This window comes from Euprymna scolopes, chromosome 12, assembly GCF_053919585.1.
Source record: "Euprymna scolopes isolate OS-2025 chromosome 12, ASM5391958v1, whole genome shotgun sequence".
Lineage (NCBI taxonomy): Eukaryota > Metazoa > Mollusca > Cephalopoda > Sepiida > Sepiolidae > Euprymna > Euprymna scolopes.
Window position 1 is genome coordinate 11727165 of NC_136493.1, and position 19618 is coordinate 11746782.

Below are 19618 nucleotides of genomic sequence, written 5' to 3' on the forward strand. Positions count from 1 at the left end.
TAATCAGTGTTTTGATTATCGGTTTTCGATACTTATTGGTGGTATTCCAACTAAAAACCTATCTAAGAATACTGCCAAACACATAAAGTACATTTGTGTGGAATTAAAAGAACATCGACTTAGCCATTTTAGAGTCCATAGGAAACACTCATACACACAGACAAAGTGTCTTTTATATTATACTAGCAAGGAGACCCGATGCTATCCAGAATTGAATGAGGATCAACAAATGTTTCACCCTCCCATACTTTTATTGTCATTGAAATCGGTGAAATTACCCATTTTTTAATCAAATTGATTGCCTGCTCTGTTTGAGAACCCACTTCAGTGCACGAAAAGAAAACTTCACATGCCTCGTTGTAGTGACTTAGTTCACAATACATTATGGTCTACATCGCACTACTGCTGTTGATTTTATATTATAATCTTTAAATAATGGATTCACTTAAAGTTTAAAATACAAAATACAATGGTTCAAGTTTGTTCTAAACAGAAACATTCCTTTGTAACATGTCCCTGTCTTATTAAAAAAAATAACTCTTGATTTTTTAAAATTATTTTTACATAATAACTTGAATTAAAATTAAACATACAAACGTCAAGTATCATGGTTCAATTGTGTTCTGAATAGAAACATCCATTTCGAACACCCCGTGTCTTATAAAAGTATCTACAGTTGATTTTATAAACTGAGCCTTTCTGCTTGTGTGTTTCAAATGCACTTGTGATGTTAGGCTGTATAAAAGAATAAAATCAGACTTCCTTCGTTACTCAGATTTTTTGATTTTCGATACTTATCACACACGTTCTAATACAAAACTTACGTAAGAACAATCCCAGAGACATCAAGTACCTTTGTGTGAAATTTTTTAAAAATTGACTCAGCCATTTCCAAGTCAATAGGAAAAGAACTCACACACAGTTCCTTCTATATAAATGTGTATGTATCATATATATATATATATATACTAGCATTTCAGCCCAGCGTTGCCCGGGTGTTTGAATGTGTCTGTTGAGCAAAAAAAAAAGTGGTAGTAGGAAGGCAGCCGCAAATGAGGAAAAGAACGGGGAAAAAAACCTAACGTCTTTGCGGTTACGACCACCACCAAACCCGAAGTGAGTTATGTTTAAATTAAGGCTAGACAATCGAAAGGAGAGGATATCTTTCAAAAATATCGGCGAAAAAAAATATCTGTAGAAAAGTGCCTAGTTGAAGGTGAAGATATTAATGTTTTTAGCCAATTTTTCGATATTTGTCGTATGAAAGGTCGAACTTTAAAACGATACTGATCTTGGTAAAATCCATTGCTTCTGTCGAAAGTTTTAAGCAGACATGCAAACATACATACATTTATATATTGGTAATTATAATTTTCGACCCAAACCGATGAAAAAGCTTGTCCTATCTCTGAATAACCTTTATGTAAAATTTCAAATATTTAGACCAGAAATTGTCTGAATAATTTGGTAGAGACCGCAGAGGTCAAATTTTTTTAATGTGACCCCTATTATGACCCCCTAAAATTTATTGTTTTGGGCTCAAATCAAGCTATTAAGTTAGATCCATGTCCAAGGAACCTATATCTAAAATTTCAAGTGTTTAGACCCAAAATTGTCTGAGGAGTTTGGTAGAGTTCTCAAAAGTCAAATCGTTAAACTTTGACCCCTTAACAGCCAAATTTCTGGCCGAAAACGGATCACAAAGATTTTCCCAAATCTCAGTACCCTGTATATTAAATTTCGAGTCTGTAGACTTAAAATTGACAGAGTTATTGCATAGGGAAATGTACACACACAGACAGACAGACAGATACGTTCACTTTTATAGATATATAGATATACAGCATAATCATGTTGACACGTTGGTTCCTGTTAGATCACCAAAGTTAAGCAATGTTGAGCCTGGTCAACCAAATGTAAGCAATGTTGAGCCTGGGCGACCATTTGGGAATTCCAGGTGATGTATATGCTCTCCGCTTATCTCAGCATTGTTTTCACTTGTCCCAGACTTCTTTCCATTGAACACAAGCAGTGCCAATTCAGGAGAGGTGTGGTTGGAGATTGCGCAATGTTTGTCTCACAATTACATGTGCAGTTACCTTTACAGGGGGTGTCCATTGTCTCTTGAGACTGAACGGAGGCATTGATATATAGTAATCCAGATTAAGAATGTATTCAACTGGCTTTATATAGTAGTGCTCATTAGTAAATAGAGCTAATTAATTTTAATATTTATTCATACAGACATGTTCAGTCTTTACTACACTGTCATGACAATGTTTCAATCTGTAGTTATTAATAACTACGAAAATATGAATAAATTTTTACTGAACTTGTGAATGTTTATCTTTATGAATAAATGATTTTGTTTTGTGTTTACAACAAAGTTATGAATGAGATGTCTTTTTAAATTAATGCTAATTAATTAATGATATAGCTGGAAATGTCTTCTCAATTATTAAATCATTTCTATCTGATAGGTTCATAAGAGTAGTGGTTGATGAGCAGAAATCAGAAGCTCACATTATTAATGCTGGAGTCCTTCAGGGGTCCATTCTGAAACCAACTCTCTTTATGATCTACATCAATCATCTCTCAAATTACATCTTAATATCATTCGTAGACACTAATATTTATAGCAACATTTCAAAGACCGTATATGACCAAGTTCTCTCTGATTCTCTTTCCTCTGATCTTGAACACATGGTGCAATGGAGAAAGAAGTGGCCGTTTAATTTTAATGTATCTAAAACCAAGCTTCTATCTTTACATTAGCAACGCTCTGACGCCACGTCTGGTATCAATTGAAATAAATGGCTCGTCTTGGGGAACTCCATGTTTTGGCAAGCTTCTAGGTCTGATCTTTACTTCTGATCTGAGATGGAACACGTACATCAAATCTCTTGCCAAGATCGTTCTGCAACCTCTTTCCTACAGAAGAGACGTTGCTAGTCTGTCTCTGCTTTCTCGTTATTTTCATGGTAAGTGCTTGTCTAAGCTCCAATTTATGGCCCCACCTCCTTGCCAAACTTTCACTTTGGCTCCTTTGTAAAAAAAAAGTTTCAAGTAGTGAATATAGCAAAACAATAGTGAGTCAGAAAAGCCAGTAAATAAAGTTAAAGCAAACATCTGTTATTCCAAAATTATTTTTCATGTGATTTCATTTATTACATTTTTCTTTTTAATTAACTATTTTAAATGAATAGATTATTAATTATTATAATTGTGGGTCACAGCTTTGAAAACATCTTATAAGGTTAATTTGAAAATATTAGAAAACCAAAAAAATATTATGAAAACCAAGTCTTTGAAAAAGGTACACTGAAATTCTCAGAAAAAATGTAACTAAAAAATTGATTTCACTTATTTAATAAAATATTTCATAACATTTTTTTTTAGTTTCCCAATATTTTCAACTAGCAGGGCGCCCGGTGTTGCCCAGTCCTGAAATATGCTTAAATATGACATTTTAATTCATGCAGATTTGATTCATACAAAATTACATTTTTTAATTTTGTTTTAAATAAGACTGAGTCTACAACGCGTTGGGTCTTGAGTTGCTACATGTTAGTACATGTGTAAATGTGTAATACATTACAATAGGAGCTTGTCACATTTTTTTTGTTTCTTTGTTTTAATTATTTAATAAAATATATGATACAATATCTGATTGGATGATTTTGTAAATTGAGATATCAAATAAGTTTTTATCAATTATTGGTCACGGTATGAGTTTTTATATATATATTTTTTTTATTTATAGCTTCAGACGAAAGTTGAGGCTGTAGAAGCAGTTCCTTCATCTGATGGTTTACTGAATAATTCTGTGAAATGGAGAGTGACATACCAAAATCTCTCCAAGAAGACAAGCAGCAATCTTGCTGTTAAAAACGATGAAGCAAATATGATTTCTGATGTTTTTGATGCCTTAATTATTTGTAATGGGTAAGTTTTTTTTTTTTTTTTTTTTTTACTTTTATTATGTTACTAGCAGAATTGGAAATAGATTACGTTTCATGTTTCGGAAATTTTAATATTAATATTGATAATTCGTATTATTTGGATTATTCAGATTACTTAATTATTTGTAATGGGTAAGTTTTTTTTTGTTTGTTTATTTTTCCAAAGTCTACTTTCTTTTGTGGGTATATATGCAGTATAAGGACCGTGTTATCATTGGAATTGTCTGAGTGATTTATGAAAAAATTGGAAAGTGCCAAACGAAAATTTTGTTATTTATTTTTTCATGCAAACACTAGCTATTTTTTTTTTTAATGAAAAATCTATTTCTGTCAATATGAAGCTAATTCATTGAGCAAAAATGAAAATTTCAATGAAAAATTAATTGAAAACTGAAAACAATATTCTTGAATAATTATTGGACAATGTTTACGAAACATTTATAAAATTCAAATTCAAATAAAAAAGCAATCATTCTAAGGTAAGTTTTATGAATAAATATTTATTTTTTTGAATAACAAACAGTTGATGGTAAACAGAAAATTTTTTTATGATCTTTTTTATTTTTTTATTTTATGATTTTTTTTTTGTTCAAATCAAGGTGAATATTTAGATTTTTTTTTTTTATAATAAATCAGTGATAAAAATAAATGGTTTCTTTATGATTTTTTGTTTAGGCGTTCAGCGTTTCAACACCTTTTGGCATTTCCCATAAGCAAAAACGATTCTGATGATAGCATAGTCTTTATACTGCATAAGCACCCTTTCATATTTAAATGCAATCTTTTGTAGTTTGGTTGGTGAAAACGGACATGTTCAAACTTGCATAGAAATACACCAAGGGATTCAAACACTTCTCTACATGCCCAATTTAACATTTTCTCTCATCTCATTAGCATGAAAATCTAGAACTGATGCTGTGGAGATGAGATGCTAAAACCTATTCTCATTCTTAGCTAGTGAAATATTATTTATAATTTATGTGACTGAAAGATGTATTCAGTCAATTAATTTCTATTTCAGCCATGTAATTTATTTCAAGTTGAAAAGATAACACACACTTGAGTCAAATTATTTTGTGTTCTTTTGTAATGTGGCTGTTACACTTTAACCATCTCGTTACATATCAAATCTCAGGGGACCACAGTCATTGGCAGTATACTCAATTCAACATATTCTAGGTGACAGTTGATTTGACCTTAAACACTGTAACAGAAATGTGTAAGGAAAAATTCAAGATGGCGCCCGACTCTCTCTTTAACACGGTAAGTTCAGGAAAAGATGTTATAAATGTTGCAGCAATTCAATAATCTTTTTACACCGGTTCTGCACGGATTCCAACAACGGTAAAATATCCTCACACGGCACAAGAAGCAACAGCCACACGATTCCCCAGCCAACTCAATCGTCACTCCCCCACGTCTTTCCCCTCACCCGCTTTTATCGTCGTTCTAGGCCGGCTAAATTTGCATATTCCGAGAATTTGTGTGACTTTGCGAGACATCATACTTTACAAAAGACGGCGGCCGCCATCTTGGTCTTTCTTTTCTATTTTTGGTCGGTAACGCTGAGCTGGTCTCGAGGTAAGTCTTTTTCCCCTCATCCGTCTCTCCCACGTACCCACACAACACGCAAACACGCAGGCGCTTATCTCCTGGATGCACGTTACAAACCCGTCAACCATTGATCTTAGTTGTTGACACAATGCAACATTACCTAACGAACCATGACATTATAACAATCTCAAATTGACTTTGCTACAAAATTGTCTCGATTCTACTTGCCTCCCCCATGTGGACAGGTCCTGGATAGGACCTTAAACTATATCCAGTGGTGAGGCCCCAGCTTGCGGGCTTTGGGGAGTGTGGAGCCACCCTTTAATTGCCATTGCTCCCAGGTCCACTCTGACCCGGAGTGGTAGTACCTGATAGGGTCCCAACTATGGGTTAAATAGAAACCGACTTGAAAACAACAAATATATTCTATTAAAAATTTTTTCTTCAAAATCTTTGGATTCGGCATTAAATAACCTGAAAAGGGTTGATATGCCGTAAAACAAAAAACAACCAACCAACCCATGTGGACAACAAAAGTCAGATACAAGATACAAAGCTTTTTATTGTGGGGAATTCCAGCTCCCCCAAAAGAGGCGCTCAATTTTGTGCTACAGGTCACCTCTACAGTCAGCGAAACTCACAATACATCATCTCGAAAGTTGTGCAGAACTTTTTATCCAAATATAAATTGACGTCAGGCGATTGACCTGAAAAGAGTCAAGATTTTGAATCTAAAGAAAATCCATAGGAAAACAGTTGAGAATAAGATTGTAAAAAAGCATCTTGTAGTAAAAACAACACAATGAAAAAAGTTATCAAAAAACAAATATATAAGAAATAAATGTTACCAAAGGCAAGATAAGTTACTCTTTTACTTACCTGAATAAGGTTTTGGTAGTTTAACTTATTTTAAAGTGTTTATCAGGTTTGAAACGCAAGTAGTAATGCTGAGTGTTACATTAGAACAATAAAAAATGGCGGACATAAGACGGGCATTTTTGGAGTCTCGATAATCGCTCAAAACTCAAAAATTAACCAAAATAATGGTAGGAACCAACCCATTAAATGTCACAGTGACATTTATTGGGGAGTAAAGGGAGCAATTTCATCACTACAGATTTCTTAAAATGGATTTTCATACTTTTATAGATGCAAAAACTTTTTTTTATTCTGTTTCATCCCAAATGAGGCATATTGTCACTTGAAACATGAGGGGATAAAATTTGGGATTGTGTCTAATAAGAGACTGTGTGGAGTTCAGGAGCAAGATGTTTGTTCACATTACATTTAAACTTCTGCAGGTTAGTACAGTTAAGGAAGCAGGAAACCGGGAGTGAATTCCAAAATCTATCAATTCGAGGGAAGAAACTATTAGCGTAAAAGGCTTTCTAGCATCTAAGGATCTTAGCAGTGAAGGGGCAGGATTTTGCTGCTCGTCAGGTTCGTTGGGGGTGTCATCAAGGGGGCACAAGTGGTAGAAGTTCATCAGAGCACATTCTATTAAATTATATGTAAAACAGGTATAGGGATGCAACATTGCAGTGATGGGACAGAGATTGTAGCTTGGTTGATAGTGTAGCACCTATTAGATTTGAGACCTTTTTAGAACCCTGTCTAAGAGCAAGAGACGAGTAGTGGATGCACCTACCCAGATGTGGTAACAGTACTCCATGCATGGATGAAGGCTGGCTTTGTGGAGACAGGGGATACTCTCAGGTATAAGTAATTTTCTAGCATGGTAGAGGAAACTCATCTTCTTTGCAGCAACCTTGGCAATGGTAAAATATTGAAAGATGACTGTTTTTCTTTTCATTATCTGGACAAAGTGTCAAAGAAATTTTTCATTTGAATGACTAAAAAAATATTAAAATTTTGTATCATTTTTTTCCAGATTTTCTGCAAAGTAAAATGTGGTTAAATAGTAAATTGTTAACTATTCTGTACTTCCAAAAATGGATAGTTAACTATTCTGTACTTTCATCTAACAATTTTTATGGTTAAAGTTATCACACTGCTGTTCAGCTCACTCCAAATTTCCACCACCCCCATTTCTGAAAAACAGGTTTCATATTCAAGCCAGCAACATCTCATTTGCATATGTTAACAAGAAATCTCATTACTTCATGAAACCCTGTATATAATTAGATGGAGCAGCCATTGTTTTTTGTTCTTTACTTTTTTAGCTCATGACAGGACTCTACATGCTTTACAAAATCAGGTTTGTACCAATTTTTAACTAGTATTTTGCTTATGAGTAGTGACCAGGTATTTTATCACAAAAACTTAAAGTTCTTATAAAAAAAAAAACTTCTCAGTTTTCACTAAAACTTTTAAATAGCATTTTCTATGCAATAACAAGTTTGCATAACAGAAAATTAAAATTGTTAACAGTAATCTTTTATGCAAAAAAAAAGTGTCTAAACCTTTCTACACCAACTCTGTAATTCGTCCTCTTGAGTTAATTTACACCACCAACTTTGAATATCTCTGCTTACTCTCAGCTATCAAAAACTCAACTCACTTTTCATGTTCTTTCACATATGCAAATTAATGCCACATGTATATAACGAATCGACAAACTCACATTCCTCTTTTGCTTTTTCCTTTCCCTGATGGTCGAAACAGACACAATGCCGCTTGTAAATAATTTTTTTTTTTTTTTTACTAGCATTTCAGCCCGGCGTTGCCCAGGTATTTGGAGATGTATGTTGAGCAAAAAAAAAAAAAAGCGGTCAATTTTTTTAAACTTTGACTCCTATTATGACCACTTAATATTTATTGAGTTGGGCTCAAATTAAGTTATTAAGTTAGATCCATGTCCAAGGAACCTATATCTAAAATTTCAAGTGTTTAGACTCAAAATTGGCGGAGGAGTTTGGTAGAGTTCTCAAAGGTCAAATCATTTAATTTTGATCCCTTAACAGCCAAATTTCTGTCCGAAAATGGATTACAAAGATTTTCCCAAATCTCCGTACCCTGTATATCAAATTTCGAGTCTGTAGACTGAAAATTGACAGAGTTATTGCGTAGGAAAATGTACACAGACACACACACATGCACTTTCACTTTTATAGATATATAGATTACATTTTCACTCCAAACAAGGCACAGTGCCACTTTAATATAGGGGCTACTATCAGGAACATAAGTTGCAGGGATACTATGTAGGGAGTTGAGCAGCAAAATGCCTGTTTACATTTATTCTATAACAGTATTTTCATTTGCCTTTACATTTAAGACCACAAAAACTTCAAATTCTTTAAAAAAAAAAAAATTCTTAAAAGAAAAATCCTGTTTAACTAAAATATTTAAATATTTTTCCACGCAATACAGAAATTAAAACTGTTAACTTAATATAACTCGAATAAAATTTATTGGTGCAAACTATACTATAATAGCAAAAATTAAAATTTTTAATATTGAATTTCACAGCATACCAATGGTTTCTACTTAGCCCTTTATGACCTGAATTATGATGTAGATGATTAAATATTTATTGTTTCTAGATGGTGGCATGCTGAATGTAAGCAATGGACAGTTGCAATCTGAAGGTACCTGGCATCTACCCAGATACTGAACTAATACATACAAGGCATGTTTGAATCAATTCCCACTTTATTTATGCCGTTATATTTATTTATTTACAACTGAACGAATGAGTTCAACCAGGTCATAAAGGGCTAATTGTCATGTTACAGTAATGAATATATTAAAAAATTATGTAAAATGATAAGGTAGAAAAAAAAGTTGTTAAAGAAAACATTTTTTGATGAAAATTAGCGGAAATATGTTTCGCTAAAAAAAAAAATGGAGAGTTCCAAAGGGAGGTAAATAGCATAAATATTGCCTATTTTGGAGAAGTTTTTCAGCATAGACTTGAATGCATTAAATTAGTGTGTTTTTTTTTTGTTTTTTGTTTTTTTTCATATTATATATAACTGCAGGTTGTTAGAGTTCCTTTGGGCACATAACCTTCAAGCAGGCTCGCAATTGTATTCCTGTGAGAAGGAAATGCAATTAATACCAAAAGTAAAGTTATATTAAATTATTCTGTTATTTCTTAAATGTTTATTTTTTAATAAACTGTGTGTTAACAATCATAACTATGAGTTAACGGCCTTTTATTTTAAAATAGTAACTACCCATATTATTGCGTCATGTGTTGTGAAATATGGTGACGTTTTTTTAACGATAAAGATAAAAAATTTGTGTTTATTTTTTTAAAATAATGTGCAAATATTTAAGTATTTCTGACATACCAATTAAGTAGATATAATTGCTTTTAGTTGAAATTGACATAAAAAGTCAGGAGATACTATTTTTTTTTTAATTGATTTTTTTTTTAATTGATTTTTTTTTTCACTTTCTGAATTTCGCTGTTATAGTGTAGTTGTACTGATTTCTTTTTTGTTTAACGTTTCAGACATTATTCTGTTCCCTTCATTCCTGAAATCCAAGGGAAAGAACTCTTCCAAGGAATTGTGATTCACAGCCATGATTACAGGGAACCAGAAATGTTTGCAGACAAAACTGTTGTCTGTTTAGGAGCAAGAAGTTCTGGTATTGATATTAGCATCGAACTGACGTCTCATGCCAATAAGGTCACTTTTTCTAACAATTTTATTCTTTTTTTTTTTTTTAATATTTAAGTAATGAATCGTGATTAAGGACGGTTAAAAAATTTTGTTTGTCTGATTAACAACATTTTTTAACTGTAGAAATAGAGGAATCATTTTATTAAAAATTTATTGAAATACTAGATGTACACAGCATTGCCCAATATTAAACAGAATGTTAAATTCCTTTAAATAAATGAAATTTAAAAAAAAAAAATGGAAAGAAACTTAGACATGTGCTTGCGAGTATTATGTTTTTCCTAAACAGTTCACTTCTTGTAAGTAAAAAAAAAAAATACTCAAACTGAGATCGAAACCAAAACCTAAAGACAATGAGTCAAGTACAATAACCATTAGACCAACTTGACACGATCTTTAAAAAGTGTTTTCAAACCTACTTATTCTTAATGTAATGTGAACGATTCATGCATGCACAGTCATGAAACAGTTGGTAAACAGATAAAAATCCAATGATCCCAAGTACCAAATTTTCAATTTTGACCCTTTAGCAGCCTTCTTTTTTTTTTTTTTTTTTTTTTTTGGATGAAAACCGATTAAAAAGTTTCTAACATGTCTGAATATCCTATATACCAAATTTAAAATCTGTAGATCAAAAATCTGTTGAGTATATAGGTTGAGAAGTGTCCTCACAACACACATACATGACATTCTCATTTTTATAGATATATACATAATTAGTTTAAAAAAATTTTATTATGGTGTCAGTCAATGGACAATGATAGGATAATTTATTAGAATTTGGTGAACAAAGAAAAAAATTCTGTCCAGGAAATATCTTTGGTTAGAAATGCTAAATGCAAAGAATGTTTATTTATGTCAATGGTTACATAAGTAAATGGAATCGGTATAGATAGATGAAACAAGATGGTGAGGAAAGACAGATGAACAAATTCATGTTAGGTCAGCCACACACTTACACACGCACGCATGTATACACACACATGCACGCACACATACCTCATAGTTTACTGATGACATCAAATATAAACACACACATGCATGTCAACATAAACATAGAGATTCAAATAGCAGTCTTGCTACAAAAGCAACAAGGAATTGATAATAAGAATTAGGAGCAAAAAAAATAATAATTGTACATGTTTTCTTTTTGTGTCTTAGGTGTATTGATGAAAGCAACAAATCAGGAACAAAATCAACAAGTAGCAACAGCAAAAGGATGTAATATATGAAGCAAATGATTTGATACAAGTTAGAAAAATTGTGACTAATTAGGCCACCCATTGGACTCAAACTAGTTTGTTGGAATCAAGGAAAAGTGAGTTTGCAAAGCGTGTGAAATCTATATATCTATAAAAGTGAACGTGTCTGTCTGTCTGTCTGTCTGTTTGTGTGTCTGTGTGTCTGTCTGTCTGTGTACATTTCCCTACGCAATAACTCTGTCAATTTTTAGTCTATAGACTCGAAATTTGAAATACTGGGTACTGAGATTTGGGAAAATCGATGTGACGGGTGTCAGCCAGAAATTTGGCTGTTAAGGGGTCAAATTTCAACGATTTGACCTTTAAGAACTCTACCAAACTCCTCCGACAATTTTGGGTCTAGACACTTGAAATTTTAGATATAGGTTCCTTGAACCTGGATCTAACTTAATAAAGTGATTTGAGCCCGAAACTATAAATTTTAAGGGGTCATAATAGGGGTCAAATTTTAAAAAATTAACCATTTTTTTTTTTTGTTTTTTTTGCTTTTTTTGCACAGCATACACCTCCAAACACCCGAGCAACGCCGGGCACCCCTGCTAGTATAAAATAAATATAAAGATAGAATCCAAAATTAGTCTCTTACAGCTCACTATATCTTCCTCTTTCTTTCCATCTGCGGGTATGGGTTGTGGTGATATTCCAATATTTGTATTCTTTCTTCTCTTTATTACCTTCTAATTATAATATATTTATATAGAGGACTAAGAGTGATAGATTCCATACAAAATCAGAATGGAATGGTCAAAAAATAGAGTGAGAGAGGATGAGAGTAATAGATAGAAGTAAAAGATGGGTTACTTAGTGCATTAATTGTGACTAATTATAAAAATTAAAAAAGAAATGTTTCAAACATAATTCAATCCCAAAACTGAGAAATAGTTGAACACGTGTTTTTGCAATTATAGAAAACAATTTACAGGGGAACAAACAATGCATTAACTCCATTTTAGTATAATAATAATAAATGATTAAAATTAAAACATATTCTTGCATTTTCAATTTTTAACTGCCAAATATTATTTGGTATATTATTAAGTATAATTCTCAGGTTAGGAATTATTCATATCATTTAGATTCTTTGAACTACTTTTTTCATCTTAAGTGTTATCCACACATTTTGGTCACTGTAACCTCTGACCTTCTTCAGGTGTATGTTGTCAAACTCAGCAATATTTATATATTATTTTTTATTGGAATCCTTTGAGATGAGTAATTTGTTTATTTATTTATTTGCAGATGTTAATCTCATCTTCATAGTTATTGTTTCGCCATGTTTCGGCCCATTCCTATGGCACTCTTCAGGTGATTGCTAACTTCAATGGGATAGGAATAATGAGTCTCTTAACTGCATCCTCAGTAATTACTGCCTTCCATAGTTGTTGTTGTCTCACCATGTTTTTGTACAACTAATCCTCTGGTCTGCTTTGAGTAAGATTGAAACTATGAAGATAAGCATAACAGCCTGCAAATAAATAAATAAATAATAAATAAATATACAAATTACTCATCTGAAAGTATTCCAATAAAAGCTAATACATAATACCATTCGGTATGGATCCGAAGATGGAAGATCGGATAAGAACAAAAACTTGGATTTATAAGACCAAAACATCCAACCTTAATTGCCCTTTGGGGCCTGTGATGCAGTGGATAGAGGCATTGAATCTCTATGGTTCCTGGTGAGTATTGTCTGAAGATAGCGGTTTCAATCTTACTCAAAGTAGGCTAGATCATTAATTGGCCAAAAACGTGGTGAGACAAGAACTATAGAAGGCCATAATTACTGAAGATCCAGTTAAGAGACTCCGCATTCCTATAGTTAAAACCACTTGACGAAGGCCAGATGATGAGTTGGCCGAAACATGGTGAAACAGCAACAACTATGAAGATGAGGATAAGTCTGCAAATAAATAAATATTTAGGAATCTTTCTGTCAAACTCTGGAATCTGCATGGAATATCGAATGGAAATATTTAATCAATAAGAGTATCATACTCATTCCACCAGCCATGACGGGGTAGAAGTCTTAAATAATTCAACCAAAACATTGTGAAAATAACATGATGAGAATAGCGATCCGAATGATTCGAATAATCCAAATTATCAATCCTCATCTAAAAAACTGAGAAACATAATATGTTAGGAAGTTGTTTGAATTTATGACTTCCAAACCTCTTATCAGGTTCCAGCTGTTGACCTTCAGAAAAAGCATTTATCTAAAGATGCTGACCTCTGGTTGTGACCTCTGACAAGTAAACAAAAACAATACTGATAATTTTAGATGCCACTATTTAGTCTGCCTGTTTGACAGTGAAAATGCTATTTCCAGCTTAAGCATAGCAGAGTAACGAAAATGCTATTTCAAATTTAAGTCTAGTTTTATACTACGACGACTATAGAGAGGGTTGCAGACATGCATCGCATGAAGAGAAATGATAAAATGAATGTGTAATGTGAGCGTTAAAGATAGGCTTGAATCTAATAATATCAGAGGAGCATTAGATCTGTACAATGTTCGTAGATGTGTGCCAAACAAGAATTTTTGTTGGTATAGTCATGTTTTAAAAAAATGGATGAGAATTCTTGGTTTAATAAATGTAGAATAGTTGATGTTCATAATGAACCATGATAAATGAAATAGATTGAATGTATTTCTACTTAAATGTTACAAAACACAATCGGAATGCATGTATTGCCGCAGTTAAACCCATTGAGAATGCATGGGATATGTAAATTAAACACAACTTATGTTTTTTTTATACTAATGCTGCAATGATGACTATTTTTATTACACATTTCATTTTTATTTATAGGTTTTCTTGAGTCATCGAGGGCAGCCATTACAATGTGAATTTCCAGAAAACCTTTTTGAAAAGCCTGGCATCCGAGAATTGACTTCTGATGGCGTTGTGTTTGAGGACGGTGATTTTCATCAAATTGACACGCTCATTTTGTGCACAGGTTATAAAATCGATTTCCCGTTTCTCCACGAGAACGTTGGCGTGCAGACCGAGCATAACCGAGTGACGCCCCTTTACAAGCACCTCATCCATATCGACTTTCCAAATATGGCATTCATGGGTTTATGCTTGAACGTCACACCGTTGCCTCTCTTTCATATCCAGGCGTCATTTGTAAAAGCTGTGCTCACAGGTAAAATTTCCCTTCCGACAGCTGATGAGATGCGGAAAGATGAAGAAGAAGATTTTGATGAGAGACTGAGGAATGGGATGGCCCAGCACTATGCTCACATGCTCGGGGATAAACAGTGGAGCTATAATAATGAGCTGGCCACGATTTGTGGCTGCGAGCTTCTGCCCAAATACTTTGAGGACATTTACGAGTTTGTGAAAGTGAAAAGATCCAAGTTTCCAGCAACGTACAAAGAGATGAACATTGATTTCCCTTTCGAAGACTAATCATCGCCATTAATGCATTTAAAGGGGAGAAAACTCTGGAAATATCCCACCCTCCAAAATCAATTTTATTTTTAAATTATTATATATTTTAAATATGGAAGACTAGAAGTATTATATATTTTAAATATGGAAGACTAGAAGTATTATATATTTTATTTTATTAATGGTTGTTTTATTATTCCACCTACAGGAATTTACATATTTATTTTTGTAAGTTTATATATGAGATAATTTATATATTGACATATATAAAAAATACCAAAAAAATAAGAGCATCTGGAATCAGAAGCAAACCAAATTAAGACAGTAGACCTTGGGCAAATAAAGGGCTCAGTATCCTATTGGATAGAGCTGTATCAATAATCAGTGATAATAAATATCTTATTGCAGTTTCATGTTATTACCAATCATTAGAAGTATTATCACAATTCTTCAATTGACTTTTTTTAATTGATCTAAGTCAGCTACAATTTTGATGATTGGTGATACTGTAAATCTGCAGTAAAGCGTTAACACTTATATAAAAGGTACTTTCTGTGTGTGTGTGCGCGCGCGCGTATGTGTGTGAGAGTTCGTTCCCTATGGACTCCAAAACAGTTGGACCGATTTTTTTTTTGAATTTCACGCAAATGTACTTTATGTGCCTGGAAGTGCTCTTAGATAAGTTTTGTATCAGAATGCCTCCGATAAGTATCAAAAATCAATAATCGAAAAAATCCAATTAAAGACTGAACAGTCTAATTTTGATCAAATTGCATTTGAGAAGTTTTATCGCCGCAAAAGTGGGCATATAAAATTAGCAGTAGGTTCTTTGATAAGACGGGCGCATTGGAAATGAATGTTTCTGATTAGAGCACAATTGAAGCATGATACTTGATTTTCGCATTTTAAACTTTAATTCAAGCTATTATATATAAAATAATTTTATAAAATCAATAGTAGGTTCTCTACAGTGCAATGTAGACTACAATGTATTGTTGACTAAGTTACTATGCGGAGGCAGGTGAAGCTTCTTCCATGTATACCATTATGGGTCCCCAACTACAGGGTGGTTACAAAGTCTGGCTACATTATGTTGCCAGACTTTGTAACCACCCTGTATATATATATATATATATATATATATATATATATAGCAGCGGGCTACTTTAGTCTTGGACAGACTATGGATACCCACTCAAAGTTGCTTGCGCGTGAAATTTTTGTGGTTACAAAGTCTGACTACATTATGTTGCCAGACTTTGTAACCACCCTGTAGAGCAGGCAATCAATTGATTTGATTGAAAAATGGGAGGTTTCCCACCTAGGGATATATCACACCATTTTTTAAGGTAAAGGTCAAGATCATAGCCTATATATATATATATATATATATATATATATGGCGATTAAGCTACACTGAATATTCAAAGAATCCTAGAGTGGATGAAACACGGAATATTCAGTGTAGCTTAATCGCCATATATATTTTATAAATTACTAACTAGCCCTACCTACGTATTGAGCACTTTTGAAGTAAATACTTAAAGTTTACGCATAAATTTATACTTTCATATATTAATTTTATTTGAGTAAATGAAGTAGTTATATATATATATATATATATATATATAACTACTTCATTTATTCACATAAATTTAATATACGAAAGTATAGATTTATGCGTAAACTTTAAGTATTTACTTCAAAAGTGCTCAATACGTAGGTAGAGCTAGTTAGTAATTTATAAAATATATATGGTGATTAAGCTACACTGAATATTCTGCGTTTCATCCAACTATAGGATTCGTCAGGCTTACGAATCCTATAGTTGGATGAAACGCAGAATATTCAGTGTAGCTTAATTGCCATATATATTTTATAAATTACTATATATATATATATATATATATATATACTTTCATGCAGTTCACATCACTGGACCAATGATGATGGTCCCTGATCTAGGGATGGTGCAGACCATTTTTCAAGGTCAAAGGTTAAGGTCATATTTGGTTCAGCTCTTATAGCATCCACTTACTGCAACAGCAACATCTCAAGCAAAGCATGGGTATCTTTGCTAGTATTTAATATAGAAGATACGTCGGGAGAGACATATAAAAATGCATATAAAGGTACAGCGAAAAAGGATAACAATAAAAGTAAAGTATTAAAAATTAATAACACAAGCAATAATCCAAACTTTATAGATTTAGTTAAGTAAGATTGAAAGATAATCCAGTGGATATTGAGCTGAAAGTAAAAAAATCCAAGATTTAAGACTGAATCTGAATCTTCGTTTACTATACATATAGTGTTGGGACGATTAATTGGAATTGGGAATCGGAAAAGTCAGAACTTTTGGAGGTATCATATTGAAATCAGAAAAATTTGTGCCTATTTTCCAATGCCAAAAACGATTCTTGTAATCGTCTTTTCTTATTTGATCTTAGTTAAGGCAAAATCTTCGACTACTCGTAGTAGTGATAAAATAAATATTCATTGATTTTTAAAGGATCAATAAAACTAAAATCTATAGATCACCTCTTACGAGTGTATTTATATGTTCGAGAAAATATCTGCACATTTAATGTGTGTTTTTACGGTTATTGGGAAAAATAACAACTCTATAGTGTCAAACTGCTGGAATGAAAATAAACACAATTTTTTTTTTTAAAGTAACTGATTAAGCATTAGCTTCCATATATGGATATTACTTGCATCACATCAACAGTAAAGAAATTTGAGTAACAAACATGGTTGGAAAAGAAAATAATTTAAATAACATTTACTTTTTGGTATATATTTGTATGATGATATTTATTTACTTATTATAAGTTATCATATACATCTCTCTCTCTTTATATGTAAAGTTAGATATGATATGTAAATGATAAGATGTGATTATATGTAAAGGTAGATATGTGTATATATATTTATATATCTATATACTGGGATTATTATGAATTTTGGAATACATATGCTGGGCAACATGGTGAGTAATATGGACACATTTTTTTTTTTTTTTTTGTAAATGTTATTATTGGTGAGGGAGATTTTATTTTTTTATGTACCAATTGTTATGAATTTTGAAATAAATATTCTCAGAAACCCAGCAAATAACATGGACATGTTATTTATTTATTTATTTATTTTTCTTCAAACTTTACGAATTAGTGGGTGTGCCCACACAAACTCACAAGCACATACACACAAAAAGTTTAAAATAAGTTACATACAAAAAATTTAATAGAAAAAAGAATTGCTCTATATCAAATTTTCAGTTATATTAAATAATATTTTTTTTAAAGATTGGTGTATGCACTTTATTAAATTTTATAATATTAGGGGGTATTGAAACCATACCACACCCTTCTATTCCAAAGAAAGAAAAAAACATTTAAATTTAAAACAAATGGTATATTCATTGCTTATACTGTCCTGGGACAGGTATTCTACTAGTGTATTGTATCGTATAGTATATATATATATATATATATATATATATATATTATACTATACACTAGTAGAATACCCGTCCCAGGACAGTATAAGCAATGAATATACCATTTGTTTATATCTATCTATCCATCTATCTCTCTCTCTATATATATATTTTTTGGTATATTTATGCAGCATTTTTTCATTCAAGCAAACATTAAATGCAATTATTAAATGCAACGGAGATATTTTGCTTTATGATTCTTTTTTTATTTTTCTTAATTTTCCGTATAATCTTTTTTATACCAAAATCGAAAATTTTAATGAAGGTTCCATAATTGTTACTGTCACAAGTGCTTTCGACGAGCATGGACGAATTGAAAGCACCCGTGACAATAATAATTATGAAACCTTCATTAATATTTTCGATTGTGATATAAAGAAAAATATAAATATAAAGCAAAGTAACTCCATTGCATTTAATAATGTTTGCTTGAATATATATATATATATATATATATATATATATATATAGCCAGTAGAGTTTAGTTTCCTAGGAGTACATCCAATGAAACAACATGTGTCTACCAAAATAGTGCTCAATAAGTGAACAGAGCAGGTATATTAATTTTATTTATACAAACATTAATGGCTACATATGTGCATACATGTTTCTGTAATCACCCACGTTGGGGGATTACGTACTCAGGCCAAGAATTCGACGGTAATTCTTGGCCTGAAGACGTAATCCCCCAACGTGGGTGATTACAGAAACATGTATGCACATATGTAGCCATTAATGTTTGTATAAATAAAATTAATATATATATATATATACATATATATATAAAAGGAACTTTGTGTATCTGTAAATTTGTTTCTTTATTGACTCGAAAACGACTGGGTCGATTTTTATGAAATTTTACATCGAGGTACTTTATGTGCTTGGCAGTGTTCTTAGATAGGCTTTGTGTCAGAATGTCTTCTATAAGTATCTACAATCAATAATTGAAATAACCCAATAATGAAAAAGGGACAGGCGATTTTGACCAAAAATAACATCTTACACAACATAACATGACAAGTGCATTTTATTACCACACAAGTGGAAAGGCCCAACATATAAAATCAACAGTAAGTTTTTGATGGCTGCGTTCAAAATTAATGTTTCTGTTTAAAGCACAGTTTTACAATAATATGTCTTTTTCATTTTAAACTTAAATTCAAGCCATTATCAGCATGCAACCAGTAATGCCAGGCATATAAAATCAACAATAGGCTCTTTGATATGACAGGGATGACAATGGATGTTTCTGTTTAGAGCACAATTGAAGCATGATACTTGACTTTAATGCAAGCCATTATATATAAAAGTAATTTTATCAAATCGACAGTAGGTTCTC

The 19618-nt window shown here is 32.1% G+C and overlaps 1 protein-coding gene and 1 long non-coding RNA gene across 5 annotated transcripts in view; one reads left to right on the forward strand and one right to left on the reverse strand.

Moving 5' to 3' along the window:
• Nucleotides 1-15486, forward strand: part of LOC145291186 (uncharacterized) — a 30132-nt gene extending 14646 nt beyond the window's left edge. For all 4 annotated transcript variants that reach the window (XM_080136761.1, XM_080136762.1, XM_080136765.1 and 1 more), the window contains exons 4-6: nucleotides 3764-3945; nucleotides 9940-10117; nucleotides 14190-15486. In XM_080136761.1, coding sequence (XP_079992887.1) covers nucleotides 3764-3945; nucleotides 9940-10117; nucleotides 14190-14795 — 966 coding nt within the window. In that variant the 3' untranslated portion in view covers nucleotides 14796-15486. The remainder of the gene's footprint in view (nucleotides 1-3763; nucleotides 3946-9939; nucleotides 10118-14189) is intronic.
• On the reverse strand, nucleotides 6061-9858 carry LOC145291187 (uncharacterized). Its single transcript, XR_013869348.1, has 2 exons — nucleotides 7165-9858; nucleotides 6061-6223 (listed from the first exon to the last, which is right to left on the reverse strand). It is a non-coding gene; the product is annotated as an uncharacterized LOC145291187 (long non-coding RNA).
• Nucleotides 15487-19618: the final 4132 nt, after the last annotated feature.